This window comes from Geotrypetes seraphini, chromosome 4, assembly GCF_902459505.1.
Source record: "Geotrypetes seraphini chromosome 4, aGeoSer1.1, whole genome shotgun sequence".
NCBI classification, from domain to species: domain Eukaryota; kingdom Metazoa; phylum Chordata; class Amphibia; order Gymnophiona; family Dermophiidae; genus Geotrypetes; species Geotrypetes seraphini.
The window spans coordinates 187,640,922-187,657,036 of record NC_047087.1 but is presented as its reverse complement, the minus strand read 5'-3'; the positions used below and the strand labels follow the sequence as shown (position 1 = coordinate 187,657,036).

The 16,115-nt window shown below is 44.1% G+C and overlaps 1 protein-coding gene across 3 annotated transcripts in view; it reads right to left on the bottom strand.

The window, feature by feature from the left end:
- Positions 1–2,841: 2,841 nt before the first annotated feature.
- MICU1 (mitochondrial calcium uptake 1) overlaps positions 2,842–16,115 on the bottom strand; it is a 376,908-nt gene continuing 363,634 nt past the window's right edge. For all 3 annotated transcript variants that reach the window (XM_033940604.1, XM_033940607.1, XM_033940605.1), the window contains exon 12: positions 2,842–3,718. In XM_033940604.1, the coding sequence (XP_033796495.1) occupies positions 3,561–3,718 (158 nt within the window). In that variant the 3' untranslated portion in view covers positions 2,842–3,560. The remainder of the gene's footprint in view (positions 3,719–16,115) is intronic.

Sequence of the window (16,115 nt, the reverse complement as noted above, 5' to 3'; positions counted from 1 at the left end):
TGCCATATCTAATATTTCTTTTTCTTTCCCACAGTCTACCATTTCTCTCGCCCTGCCTTGTGCCCTGGGTCAAATCTATTTCTCTATTGAGAGTGTAATGTCCAAAGAAGTGCAAGCAACAGTCATTTATACTGGCTCCTACTGCAAACACCATACTTAATTTTTGACTATCCTCTAGTGCAGTGTATCGCGGCACACCAGTGTGCTTCCTGAGATTTCAGGTGTGCCGCAGTACACTGAGGAAGAGGAGAGGTGCTGGCGACAGATAACTGTCTACAGCAGGGGTAGGGAACTCTGGTCCTCGAGAGCCGTATTCCAGTCAGGTTTTCAGGATTTCCCCAATGAATATGCATGAGATCTATTTGCATGCACTGCTTTCAATGCATATTCATTGCGGAAATCCTGAAAACCCGACTGGAATACGGCTCTCGAGGACCAGAGTTCCCTACCCCTGGTCTACAGGATGTGCCTCTCGCGAAGAGAGGTACGTCCTGTAAGCAATCTCCTGACACCGGCACCTCTTCTCTCTGCTGGCCCTTTTCTACAGCGCAGGCCCTTCTCTCGGCTCACGGCCTGTTTGAAGGGTCTTTGCGCATGTGAATGATGTCATCATGCCAGCGCACCTCCGGATGTCTAGGTTTAGTGTGACCTGCCTCGAAAAAGTTTGTGAGACACTGTTCTAGTGGAAGGCAAATGGTCACTACGGATCACTGGGTACTCAGCATAATATACCAGGGTTACAAATTAAACTTCTCCCAAAAAATTCAGGATATATGACAACCATCAACATTTCACCAAAAGACCAGGACATTTTAGAAGAGATCACAGCTTTGCTGTACAAAACAGTGAAGGAGGTACCATCGTCCCAGAAGATTTGAGGTTTTATTCCAAAGAAAACAGGAACCCTGAGTGTTTTCTTGGACATATACAATCTCAATTTGTACATTAAAAAAAAGAATTGAGAGAAATTCAATATGAAAACATTAATCATAATCCTTTCTCTTCTGGACAAAAACAATAGTGCTCTTAATGTGAGCTTGCGCAGCGGACCAGAAGTTTAAGTCTTTGGGTGGCATCCTTGACTTTGTTCCCGAAGAGCTCTTCACAAACACAGGGAATAATTGTTAAATGATCCATTTTTGCCACTGTCCATACTGGGTTCTGTGGATGATGTCACCCACATGTGAGAATATGCTGCCTCCTTGTCCAAGGATAATACTTGTTACAGGTGAGTGACATCACTTTTCAGATAATTTTATTATATGATCATAGTCTCATGCGACTGTAGCTGAAAAAAAAAATCACTAGTTTAGCCAATTCCTATGCAATATTCCACTGCATTTTAATGGAAGATTTATTCTTCTTTGGCTAGGGTCTAAATATTTTCATGTCATTTAGCAGGACTTAACTCTTATGAATGTTCAGCTCCTCAGCCAAAACACCAAGAGAGAACCATCCTTGGCTCAAGATTTAGACCTAACATTTGATCTTAGATTCATGCCGCACAAAGACAACCGATGACCATGAGGTGCTCAATACAAACAGCTCAAATACTATGCACTCAGGATGCTCTTGTGTAGATACTATTCATGTACCATTTTACAGAGTTTGGCTCCAGCAGCTTAGTATCAGCAGCAAACTGCAGTCAGACGGTAAGATGATTTTAACAAAGTTAAGTCCATCACAGAATTATTATAAAATGATTTTATTGGTTATCGAAGACCCATCCCAAGATCAACTAACTGCAATGGAAAGTGAAAGTGGGGTAGTTACATGCTTTCCTGAAGGAAGGCAACCAGGTCCCTTGTGTGTGACTCAGAGTATCAGATGGGCTCTTCCACACTGTCATCTGCAGAAATCTACAATACCCTCTTACCTCCAAATCTTTGTGCTCAGGATAATTTTGAAAAGTAACACAGAAAGACAAAGAATAGTAAACTCCTCTTCCAGAAGGCCTAAAAATCATTTAGGAAAAGGATAACACCATTCATTTTAGATATGGGATATTCTTTCTCTCGCTACCAAGAGTCTGTAGCTAATTAATGATTAATATATCATCAGTTGTATATTTTTGATAATTTTCTGGAAGTTTAATCAATGTTTATATCAAAATTTTAAATAAAAGATATCACTATAAAAGAGGGCTGATAAAAAAAACAGACTGGCCTCTTGGTTTGAGTCCTTTGTCCCTACAGTGACTAGGTAAGCATTTTTGTCCCAGGAATAGGGAAAAAGGAAGGAAAGCTGCTGTAGAGAAGTCTAATAAGCTTTGAAATAGAACATATTCAGGGGAAGTAAAGGAGGCAAATTATTGAACTGGCTCCCTCCACCTACCCATATGATCTCCTTAGTCACTGTTCTCCCTTCAGCAAATTAAGAGGAGGAGTTACAGTAAGTCAATGTCTGCTTAGAACATGGCTGGAAGTAGGAGGCACAGAAATGGTCAACTTTTGGAGAAGCTTCTCAAACCTGTCATGGGGGAAATGAAGAACTTCTAATAAATAAAAGAAGAAAACTTGCCTCAACATATAGGTAACAAATGAAAGAGGCAAGTGAGATGTCTAAATCAACCAACAGTTACATTTATTCTCATAAAATACATACAAATCTTGCAAATAAAATCCCAGTAATGTTACTTGGCTTGAAAACAATTCAATGGGATAAGGTCCCACTGAATTGTTTTATAGCCAAATAACATTACTGGAACTTTATATGCAAGATTTGTAAGCATTTTATGAGAATAAATGTAACTGTTGGTTGATTTAGACATCTCGCTTGCCTCTTTCATTTGAGCTTCTAATAAAACCAACTATGAATAACTGTACTTAGAAATTGTGGGGGGAGGGTATTAACAATGACAGTTACTTTAATCAAGTACAAATTTTGCTTCCACCAATAAGGTCTAATAGCAAGAGGAGATAGAGGCAATTCTGGTCTGCCAGGAAGTATGCACAAAGCTGAAGAATCAAAATTCATGATGCAGATTCTGCTGCTGCTGTTGACAGGACATTGCTGTATGTATCGAGGAAACTGCAAGTAGTTATTGCACAGCAGTATCTTCTTGGCTGAAAATCAGTAAAACTCCAACAATAAAAAAATAAAATTAAAGTAATTCTGAGAAATGAATATGATAAAAGAACTTAAAAAAATGGACCTTTACAAACACATCTGACTACCGTGACCCAAACTTGACATTCTGTATAGCATGCAAGCAGCATATTCCACAATATTCACATATGAAGATAAAATAGTGAAACGATGATGCTATTCTTTCAATTTACTGAATAAATGGACATTAATATGAGCAAAAGTACTTCAGTTTCTTTTCAAAAAATTATTAAATCATGAAGACACACTCTCACAGATGAGACTTCATTTTTGTGGAGTGTTGGATCTGACCTAGAGGTTCCCAGAGATAATCTCTCTTTCTTCCCAGCATTTCTTTGCATGTCTGTGTAATGAGATTTGATTTCAAGTCCACACAATACAGCAATTTTAGCTATTTTCTTTATGTATGTTTCATCACACTTGCTCGATTTGTCCTGACTGGGATACCACAGCTATTTGGGCATGGCAAAATCCCATGCTGTCTCCTGAGCACACTTCCACATAGCCCTCATAAGGCGAGTGAATCCCATGTCCTTGGGCTTCTCCAAGCCTCTCATGAGTCGCTGTTTCATGATGGCGATGAACTCCTTGTTACTTAGCTCTCCGTTCCCTGAGGACAAAGGGAATAAAAAGGCAACCATCAAAACAAAACTCTACTAGACAATTGCACACAATAATTTTCACATCTGAACTCATTCCAGCCCTCTAGTGAATCTCACACACATTCACTAAATACTGTCCATCACCATGTTAACAGATCTGCTTTAAGGAGACTTAAAGTGTATCTCTTATAGTGTATCCTATTCTAATAGTCTTAGATTAATTTTACAGGCTCATAGGAAAAAGAATGGTCTCTTACTCAGAGCCTCTGGAAAAGATTTATCACACAGGATTATATCATAGGTAAAGGATTATCTAATGAGATGAGGGGAATGCTATGCATACATACAGTCTGATTTCCCTGCTTATCTGGATGGCTTCCAATTTATAAATTTCAAAAAGAATGCAATAAATTATGTAAAAGAACAAATTTCTATAAAATAGAGCACCATGTAAAAGAATAATGCATGTGCTGAATGTTCATCTCTGAAGCTCAGGAATTTTCTGAGGTCTTAGGTAGATCTCTGCATCTCAAGTCCAAATTCTCTATGCAAACTTGCATATATTATAGTTGCTATATGTAAGAACACTGAATCCATAATTTAGGCATGACTAGAGTTCATAAGTACAGTAGAACGCAGATTATCCAGATGTCCAATTATCTGGATTGCTTCAGGGGATCTCAGTTTATATTTGAGTTCCCCCTCCTCCCCGAAGTAATGTAATGTAATTTTATTTCTTATATACCGCTAATCCGTTAGGTTCGAAGCGGTTTACAGAAAATATACATTAAGGATGCAATAAGATAAGATAGGTACTTTAAAATTCCCTTACTGTCCCGAAGGCTCACAATCTAACTAAAGTACCTGAGAACAAACAAATTAGTAAATAATAGAGAGGTAAATAAAGATAGAGGAAAAAAATGAGATATGAAGCATCCTAACAAGAATACATTGAACTCTCAATACCATACTTTTAAAGCAAAATGTACAATCTAAAATAATAATGTAATGGAAAAAAAAACCCACAACTAAATTAGATAAAAATATAATTTTAAGAATTAAATAAAATATAGAAATGTAAAAAGAAAAATAAACATTAGAAGTGAGGAAAACAAGGTAAAGGAAGGAATATGAATAGAATGGAATGAGAAACCGTTAAACAATAGAATTCTGAGGAAATTTAAATGAAAACTAAACAAATAGATAAAAAAGAAAAAGATATAATATGCACAATGGATTAAAAGATAGGAAGGACTTAATTTCATTTCCATCGATCATCAATGTCATCATCCCTAGTACTTTAGCCGTTTCAACCGGACAACCGCCATCATCGGCCTCTGCACATCAGCCATTCCTATCACTCTCCCTCCCACTAGTGTTCCTTCTCTGCTTCTGCCGCCGCTGCCGTCAGCCCAGTGCGGCCCTCCCCCCCGAACTGGGAAACTTTCCCCCACTGTCAGCATGCCCCCCGGACAGACACCATCAACCCCCCTCCCAGGCCTACCTTGTTTCCCTGGTGGTCTAGCGGCATGCTGGGGTCCTCGCAAGACTGCACTTGAAGTCTTGGCAGCTATTTTTGTCACTGAAAGAGCATGGGCAGGAGCGAGTAGGAATCGCTCCTGTCCCAGCACATGCCGCTAGACCACCAGGGAAACAAGGTAGGCCTGGGGTCTTTCCTCTGGGTCCAGGACCCAGGGGTTGGTGGTGCCTGTTCAGGGTAAGAGGGGGGAATACTGCCTTTTCTTGTCAGGGGGTAGGTGTGGTATGCTGACAGTATTTTTTTTTTTTAAAACAAATATTGAAAACAAAATAAAAAATATTAATGTCCAATCATCCAGATTTTTGATTATCCAGACTACCCTCTGCCGAGGTTAGTCCATTTAAATGGCATTCCACTTTATGCAGATACTGTCCTTTGAGGGCTTATATTTGTGGAGCGATGGCACATACAGATGTGTGCTTCACTTCTGGTCTACCTGGGCATGTGCACAGGAGCTGTACTTACTGCAAAACTCTTTTTTTAAGCGCCAGGTACGTTCCTCCTTCTTATTTTTGGTCTCACAGTGTGCATTCCATTAGCACTGAGCATTAAGGAGCTAAGTTTTTGGTGCTGTACCCTATAGCACAGCGTTCTGAGCACTGGCCCATCAGATATTTAAGAAAGTTAAAGAGCAACAACTGTCAGCAGTAAATGGACAGAAAGTGGGGGCACTTGTGAGCATCAAGGAAGAACGTCTTCAAAGTGTTGCTCTGGTGAAGTTGCATCAGCTCCCTCCCTCCCCCTGATCCTTTGTTATAGATGGTAATGTACACAAAGAGGAAGGAATTTTATAAATGGTGCTCAAAAACTGGTTAAAGATTTTAGTCACTAATCAAATTCTTAAAGCACTCTTTGGGGTAGGAAATATACAGGAGTCAAACAGAAAAAAATATTTTTGTTTGAAAAGATTGCAATATTTTAAGACTGATTGTTGAAAAAAGACTTAAAAGTGTTATTTCAAAGTTTACTAGTCAAATATTGCACCAGTGGGGACTAGAGAACTGGATCGAAGATGTGTGCTAGATGTAATTTACTTAGATTTCAGCAAATCCTTTGGCATGTTCCTCATAGGAGGCTGTTGAACAAATCTGACAGGCTGAAGTTAGGACTCAAAGTAGTAAACTGGATTAAACTGGTTGACAATGTCAGAAGGTGGTGGTTAATGGAATTCACACAGAGAAAGGAAAGATGAGTAGTGGAGTGCCTCAAAGATCGGTTCTGGAGACGATTCTGTTCAAAGTACCGTATTTTTCGCTCCATAAGATGCACCTGACCATAAGACACACCCTAGATTTAGAGGAGGAAAACAAGTAAAAAAATATTCTAAGCCAAATGGTGTACTAATATATTTAATAAAATATAACAGAACAATATTTCAACCATGTAAAGTCAACAGCAGTATTAAGAACCATCATCACTGTCATTAACAAATAAGGAGAGACTTTAAGGTTCAAGCACTCTTCTAGTTTTCTGGAAACCCCAAGAACTCATCATCACTAGTGTCAGAATTTAAGAAGCTCAGTTGCTCACAATCAATGATATCACTTTCTTCGCTATCTTCATATACGATACTATCTTCAGTTCCATCTAAGGCATTGCTAATGCCACATTTTTTGAATGACCGTGCAACCGTTTAATTCTTCACTGAGTGCCATGATGTTTTAACTCATTCACAAACTTGAGTGACAGGGCCGCCATCAGGGCAGTACTACCAGTCCTGCATTCAGGGGCCCGGAGCTGACAGGGGGCCCGGGCTCCCCCAGGGTCCTAGGCAGTGTTCTAAGGCAGGGGCGCCAGTAGCTCGCCAAGGCAAAGTGAATCGATAACCCAGGACTCACTTTGTCTTGGCGATCTAATCTATCGGACCTATCAGTCTTCCTCTCCCCGACGTCAATTCTGCAGTCGGAGAGGAAGTTCGGGCCAGCCAATCGCTGCCTGGCTGGGCGGAACTTCCTCTCCGACGGCAGAATTGACGTCGGGGAGAGGAAGACTGATCGGCCCAACGCAGGGAGAGCATGTGTCGGCGTTGGCGTCGGGGCCTGTTATCCATTGTTGGGTCCTGTTCCCCGATGGCAGTGGCAGTGGCTTGGGGAACGGCAGGGAGAAAGAAAGAAAGAAAGAAAGGGGGCAGGCAGGGAAAAAGAAAGAAAGAAGAGAAACAGAAAAAAAGAAAGGGGGCATGAAGAGAGGAAGAAAAAGTTGGGGGAGGGAATGAGGTGTGGAGGAGAGGAAGCATACAGGCTGAAAGAAGGGAAGAAAGATTGGATGCACAGTCAGAAGAAGAAAGTGCAACCAGAGACTCATGAAATCACCAGACAAGGTAGGAAAAATGATTTTATTTTAAATTTAGCAAAGTGGAGGCAGTATTACCACAGTTTTCAAAGGAATTTGCCCAAATAACTTAATAGTTAACTGGGTAAATTCCCAGAGATGAAAACTTCCCTTCACTTACTATGCACAGTTCTGAATTTATATCTGCTGTCTATATTTTACAATATGGTCCTCTTTTACTAAACCACAATAGTGGTTTTTAGCGCAGGGAGCCTATGAGCGTCAAGAGCAGCGCTGGGCATTCAGCGCAGCTCCCTGCGCTAAAAACTGCTATTGTGGTTTAATAAAAAGGATGGAGGGTATATTTGTCTATTTTTGTATGGTTGTTACTGAGGTGACAATGCATAAAGTCATCTGCCTTGACCTCTTTGAAAAAAACTCAGAATAGGAATGATAATTAACATTTTCTCAGCGTATAGTGTGCTTTGTGTTTTTTAATTTTATTGTTGGTAGATCATTTTGACTTGGTCATTTTAAAGTAGCTCACAAGCTCAAAAAGTTTGGGCACCTCTGAGCTAGAGCATTGAAACTGTGTATTTCTATTTTATCCCCCCTTTTACAAAACTGTGGAGCGTTTTTTAGCACCAGCCGTGGTGGTAGCAGTTCTGATGCTCAGAATTCTATGAGCGTCAGGGCTGTTACCACTGTGGCTAAAATCCACACTACAGTTTTGTAAAAGAGTGAGGGGTTAGTTTGTGATGACATATTCCATACTAGGCGAAGGTGTTTTCTGTGTTCTGTGTGTTCGAAAGACATGGTTTTCTGTTAGGATTGATGGTGTAGGATTGATCTGTGCTGGTCTGGCTTGTTTAGTTTTACAATGGGTGTATTGATGTACTGCTCACTGCAATATGTAAGATGCTGCCTTTTCCTAGGTACTCATGTGTGACATGTGGTTTGTTACTAAAAATCATGTTTTTCTTACAGATGGGGGGGGGGTGCCAAAAAATGATGGGCCCCGGGTGTTACATATGCTACGTACGCCACTGTATGTAAAGATACCAGAAAGCTGGCGTAGCAAAAACTTTAAGTAAATTGTTATTCTTCTAAGTTTTGAGTATTTAACCCTCCCACAATCTCACGGGCACTCGTTTCAAGTTTCAAGTTTATTGAGATTTTGATTTAAACGCAATATCAAATATTTTCAATGCGTATAACAAAAATAAATTTGGGGAAATAAATAAAACCATTTGAACAATAAACATACAAACATATCCATAGATGATTAAAATTACATAAGGAGTACAAGGATAAACTACATTTGTTTAAAAATGCGTTCTCCGCGCCTGCTCATAAATTTATTGACTGGAAGGATCCAGCAATGTGGCCAGATGCCATTCAGGACAAAGACAGAGAAAGAATTGTGCAATTTGGATTAATGATGGAAGATGATTTAAAGCAAATGGCACAGTCTATGAGTAAAGATCTTGACGGACGTTCTTTTTATGAATATCTCCTCTATGCCAAATCACCCAATGGACGTGAGAAGATTTTAAGGGACTGGCTTAGGTGGAGCATTAGCAGAAAAGTATGTGTGTATTCGGCCCATGGAAGAAGGGGGGAGCGTCGGGGTGGGGGGGGGAAGGGATGCGTGGGGGGCCCAATAGGATTGCTCAGTAAGGGGCCCAGAAATTTCTGATGGCGGCCCTGTTGAGTGATAGTGGGCCTCTTCATTCGTCTAGTAGGTGTCAGATTATTACCAGCAGCTATCCATTTGTTCCACTCTTCTCTCATAAAGACTTTAAATGGTTTGTTAATAGAAACATTGAGAGGTTGCAACTGGTTAGGAATTACAGCTAGATGAGTCTTCACTTCTTTAAAATGCTTTTTTGTAGTTTCGCTAATATGTGCTCTAAACCAGTGTTCTTCAACCACTGGTCCATGGACCATTGCCAGTCCACAGAAATTTCCTGCCGTCCTCAGGGCCAGCACGTGCATCAGGCCCAAAACAGTGTTCTTCAACCACCGGTCAACGGTGTGATCAATGTGGCATTATCTTTGAGCCAGCTCCCTCTTCCTAACTGATTCAGTGCACAAAGCCAAGGGAGTGGCTCCTACGGGCATCCTGCGCCTGAACAGGAAGCCTTCTCTCTGACGTTACAACGTCAGAGAGAAGGCTTCCAGATGAGGCACGGGATGTGCAAGGTGCAATTAGTACTATTATGGGGGCAGTGTCTGGGGTGGAGATTGGGTAGAGATGGGCGGGGTCTGGCCCACAACTTAGCCCAGTGTTCTTCAACTGCTGGTCCATGGACTGATGCCAGTCCACAGAATACCGTATTTTCACGTAGATAACGCGCACCCGTGTAAAACGCGCACACGGGTATAGCGCGCGGGAAACCAAAATATATGTAAAAAAATTTTGTATACCGCGTATGCTGCCCGACTCTCCCGTCGCCGCCCGACTCTCCTTTCGCCCGCCCCGTCTCTCCTCTGGCCACCCCGACTCTCCTTTTGCCCACCCCGACTCTCCTCTCCCCCTTGAAGTCCTGTCCCCACCCTGAAAGCCTGAGGCCCCCCCCCGACGTCCGATTCATCCCCCCGCAGGACCGCTCACACCCCCACCCCGAAGGACCGCTCGCACGCACTCCCACCCGCACCCCCACCATGAAGGACAGCTCATACCCCCACAGCCTCCCGACCCCCCGCCATCATATAGAAGCTCCTACCGGTGTCCTGCTGCTTCCTCTTGGCGGTCCCGGCCCTTCTGTGAGCCCTGCGCCTGCGCTGCTTCCTCTTCCGGCGGTCCCGCCCTTTCTCTGACATCAAGCCCTCTTGCCTCGCCGACTCCCCGACACGATCGGGGCAAGAGGGAGCTCAAGCCCTCTTGCCCCAGCCAACCACGGCACCCCCGACACGATCGGGGCAAGAGGGAGCTCAAGCCCTCTTGCCCCCCGACTCCCCAACACGATCGGGGCAAAAGGGAGCCCAAGCCCTCTTGCCCCGCCGACTCCCCAACTCCCCAACAATATCGGGCCAGGAGGGAGCCCAAGCCCTCCTGGCTCGGGCGACCCCCCCCCCCGCTAGTTGTTCGGGCCAGGAGGGAGCCCAAACCCTCCTGGCCACGGCGACCCCCTATCCCCACCCCGCACTACATTACGGGCAGGAGGGATCCCAAGCCCTCCTGCCCTCGACGCAAACCCCCCTCCCCCCAACGACCGCCCCCCCAGCCGACCGGCGACCACCCTGGCCGACCCCCACGACACCCCCACCCCCCTTCCCCGTACCTTTGTGTAGTTGGCCGGACAGACAGGAGCCAAACCCGCCTGTCCGGCAGGCAGCCAACGACGGAATGAGGCCGGATTGGCCCATTCGTCCCAAAGCTCCGCCTACTGGTGGGGCCTAAGGTGCCTGAGCCAATCAGAATAGGCCCGGGAGCCTTAGGTCCCTCCTGGGGGCGGGGCCTTGGGCACATGGTCGGGTTGGGCCCATGTGCCTCAGGCCCCACCCCCAGGAGGGACTTAAGGCTCCCGGGCCTATTCTGATTGGCCCAGGCGCCTTAGGCCCCACCAGTAGGCGGAGCTTTGGAATGGATGGGCCAATCCGGTGTTGGCTGCCTGCCGGACAGGCGGGTTTGGCTCCCGTCTGTCCGGCCAACTACACAAAGGTACGGGGAAGGGGGGTGGGGGTGTCATGGGGGTCGGCCAGGGGGGTCGCGGGTCGGCTGGGGGGGCAGTGGGAGGTTCTTGGGGGGGTCATTGGGGGGAGGGGGGTTTGCATCGAGGGCAGGAGGGCCTGGGATCCCTCCTGCTCATAATGTAGTGCGGGGTGAGGGGTAGCTGAGGCCAGGAGGGTTTGGGCTCACTCCTGGCCCGAACAACTAGTGGGGGGGGAGTTTGTCAGGGCCAGGAGGACTTGGGCTCACTCCTGGCCCGAACAACTAGCGGGGGGGGGGGGGTCGCCAGAGCCAGGAGGGCTTGGGCTCCCTCCTGGCCCGATATTGTCGGGGAATCGGCGGGGCAAGAGGGATTGGGCTCCTCTTGCCCCGATCGTGTCGGGGGTGCCGCGGTTGGCTGGGGCAAGAGGGCTTGAGCTCCCTCTTGCCCCGATCGTGTCGGGGAGTCGGTGGGGCAAGAGGGCTTGACATCAGAGAAAGGGCGGGACCGCTGGAAGAAGCAGCGCAGGCGCAGGACTCACAGAAGGGCCAGGACCGCCAAGAGGAAGCAGCAGGACACCGGTAGGAGCTTCTACATGATGGGGGGGGGAGTCGGGAGGCTGTGGGAGTGCGAGCGGTCCTTCAGGGTGGGGGTGCGGGTGGGAGTGCGTGCGAGCGGTCCTTCGGGGTGGGGGTGCGGGTGTGTGCAAGCGGTCCTTCGGGGTGGGGGTGCGAGCGGTCCTGCGGGGGGGTGAATCGGACGTCGGGGGGGGGGGAACTATGTAAAAAAAAATTTGTAAAACGCGCTCACGCGTATAACGCGCAAGGTTTTTTCTGTTAAGTTAATTATTGTAAACTGAGTTGAGCTTTCTTAGAATGATGAGTCGAGCTTTCTTAGAATGACGACTCGATATATAAATCTAAGCCTTAGATTAGATTAGATTAACAATTAAGGCAGAAACGCTTGCAAGACATCACAGTCCTGGATACTAGCACCATGTGTAACAGATCTTTTAGGCATCCACTTTTTAATTTCCATTTTATGTCTCTTGTGAATTGTAGGAGCTACTTTTTTTTTTAATAAATAGAGCATGTTCAAGGCAAAGGTATTCCACATTTAAAAAAATTGTCAGTATTAGGAGGAAATGCTTCACTGTTGGAGGTGCTGCCCTTCTAATGCTACACTACTTGGGAGTATACAGGAGGTGATGATCTTAGGATGAAACATTAAATGAATTTGTGGGCAACTCAATGTGCCCTGTCCTAATTTATCCTCACAAAGTTGTTCAACGTTGTTAAATTGCAAGAGGATTGTGAAAAATTGCAAGGGGACTTTGTGAGGCTGGAAGACTTGGCATCAAAATGGCAGATGGCGTTTAATGTGAGCAAGTGCAAAGTGATGCATGTGGGAAAGAGAAACCCGAACTATAGCTATGTGATGCGGGGTTCTGTGTTAGGAGTCACTGCCCAGGAAAAGCATCTAGGTGTCATCATTGAGGATACGTTGAAACCCTCAGCTCAACGTGCGACGGTGGCTAAGAAAACAAATAGAATGTTAGGAATTATCAGGAAAGGAATGAAAAACAAAGATGAAAATGTTATAATGTCCTTGTATTGCTCTAAGGTATGGCCTCAACTTGAATATCGTGTGCAGTTCTGGTCGCTGTATCTCAAAAAAGATATAGCGGAATTAGAAAAGGCGCAGAGAAGGGTGACGAAAATGATAAAGGGTTTGGGATGACTTCCCTATGAGGATAGGCTAAAGTGGCTCGGGCTCTTCAGCTTGGAGAAGAGACAGCTCAGGGGTGATATGATAGAAGTGGAAAGGGTAGATGTGAATCGCTTGTTCACTTTTTCCAAAAATGCTAGGACTAGGGGGCATGTGATGAAGCTACTAAGTAGTAGTTTCAAAACAAACCGGAGAAAATATTTCTTCACACCGCATGTAATTAAACTCTGGAATCTGTTGCTAGAGAATGTGGTGAAATCAGTTAACTTAGTGGGGTTTAAAAAAGGTTTAGACAATTTCCTAAAAGGGAAGTCCTTAGGCCATTACTGAGATGGCTTGGGGAAATTCACTGCTTATTCCTAGGATAAGCCGCATAGAATCTGTTTTGCTACTTGGGATCTAGCTAGGTACTTGGGACCTGGGTTGGCCACTGTTGGAAACAGGATACTGGACTTGATGGACCTTCAGTCTGTCCCAATATGGCAATTTTTATGTTCTTATTACAGAAAATATTATGAGACTTCGTTACATCTACTCACAAAACATCTCAGTAAAAGATTCTACAGATTTGAAGCAGTATGAGGGAGTGCGGAAAAGTTCTCAGCCCAACAAAGAAGGGAATGACGTGGAGCCATGAAACTTACAAGTTATTCCACATATCCCCCACTAAGTTCAACACACTTAGCACGTTGTGTCTGAAGTTTCTGTAACCATTCCAATAGATACTCTGATGTCTGGTCACTGAAATACTGCTCCACTGTTGCAATAATCTCGGAATCACTCAAAAATTGTCACCCTCTGTTTAAGGTTTGGAAACAGAAAATATCAGATGGAGCAAGATCTGGTGTCTAGGGTGGATGGTCTAAGCACTGAAATTCCAACTGTGTCAAAACATCCATCATTTTGCTAGTTTCCTGAGCAGGTGCATTGTCTTGCAAAAAGAGAACTCCTATCCACAACTTCCCTTCGTTTGTTGTTTTTTTTTTTTTCTTTCAATGCCTCCTTTAAATCGGCACAGCAAGTTACAGTAGTATTCTGCATTAACGGTTTGGCCCCTTGGAAGATAGTCATTACAACACCTTTCTAATCCAAAAACACTATGGCCATACTCTTGCCAGCTGACTTTTGGGTTCTGAATTTCCTTGGCCTTGGAGAAACCAGAGTGCCGCCACTGCATGGACTGTTTTGTCTCAGGATCATAGCAGTATAACCATGTTTTATCAACAGTAACTAGTCGTTCCAAAAAGTTGACACCAGCTCACTGAAAATGCGGCAAAATTAACTTGAAATTATCCACTCAAAGTCATTTCTCATCAGCATTCAAACATCTGGGCACCCACTTGGCTGACAGCTTCTGCATATCCAGCTGCTCGTGGATTATACACCCAACACGTTCCCTGGATATCTGTAGTGTTGAAATTGTTTTGGCCAATATTCTCTGATCTGTCAAAATCAAGTCATGGACATGGTCAACAATTTCAGGAGTTGATACCATTCGAGGCCTCCCGGACCTTGCTATATCTTCAGTCTTAATCTCCAAGCTGAAAGTTTACATATCACGTCTTCACCATGGAATATAAGGGGCATTTGTTACTCAATGTTTGCATCATACATTCATGGATTTTCTTTGGAGTTTTCTTCTGCAGGAATAGGCACTTCATGATGGCTGATTTCCATACTTGAAAATTCCACACTTTTCGTTGACATTGTTTCAGATCATTGATTGAACTATGCCAAAATATAGCATGATGATTCTGCAAATTGGCACTTTGCAAAATAAAATAATGCTCTTCAGCTACGGTAGCAAAATACACCCCAGACAGATGGAATCCCAAAGACACCACCTAATACACCAAACAGAATCTCGCTAAAACTTGCATGCCACTGCAAATATAACCTGAATTACTACCACATTCTCTGACAACAAAGATGAATCCACCTGAAAAGAAAAGCTATTTCACTTCCTTGTATATCTACACTGAAAATGCTGCAATTTAAACAACCCTATGTCCACTAAGTCTATATTTGTAAGTCTGCATGTTATGTCTATACTGTAATCGCTGTATTCTAAACCCCTTTGTCCATGCTGTAAATGCTATAAAGTCTATGTCTCACTAAAATTTGTCCTACCCATATTATGAATGTACTCCTGTAACCCGTTCTGGGCTCCTTTGGGAGGACAGGCTAAATAAATGACTAAATAAATAAATAACATTTAGGAAGTTGGTTGGGCTGAGAACCTTTCAGCCCCCCCCCTTGTATTGATTTGCTTATGCATGTAATTTTAGTTCTAAGCCTAGTATATACTATAGATCAGGGGTGTCCAACCTGCGGCCCGGTGAAGTATTTTGTGCGGCCTCGGTCGAGGGCGATGCAGTGTTTTCCTCTGCTGCCTCTGGGTGTTTACCATCTTGCTAGCTCCCTCCTCTGTCTTGCTGCAGTGATTGCCCGTTTGTGCGGCCCCAGAAACATTTTTTTCGGCCAATGCGGTCCAGGGAAGCCAAAAGGTTGGACACCCCTGCGTGTAGATCATAAATGTACAAATGAAATAAACCACACTTTTCAGATGGGTTACACTACTGTAGGATTTTGCAGTATACAGCAAAGCTTAATACATCCATGTTTTGGTTGCCTGAGTTCTTATGAACACAGTTTTTTGTGCTAATACCCAGAAGCAGGGACAAAATAGTACAAAGAAGTACAGAAAGGAACTCTTCAAAATACCTAGAACCTGCATCAGTCCCTGCTAATCCATAGTGAGACCCCTAACCCCCCAGTTTTCATCTACATTCACTCCCTATTCTTTCTGGACTGAGACGCTCCTCAGCAATAACCTGCAGCTTCACATATGTATATGCAATATTACAAAATCACCCAGCTACAAATACATGCATCAATGGGGATTGAGGGATATAGATAGAGGTAGAGATAGGTTATGAAAGGGTATAGATAGAAGGACAAGGGGGATTAAAAGATTTAGACAAGGATCACCTTACAGGTCATGGACATGATGGGTCGCCGCGGGAGCGGACTGCTGAGCGCTATGGACCTCTAGTCTGATCCAGCGGAGGCAACTTCTTATGTTCTTATGTCATTATAACCATTGAAAACAGTGCTGTTCACATCTTATCTTAAGCTGTTATGCTCACAGCAGCGATGGAAACTTGGTATGCCACTCCCTAATGATAGAGAAGTGATGTCGGGAAACAC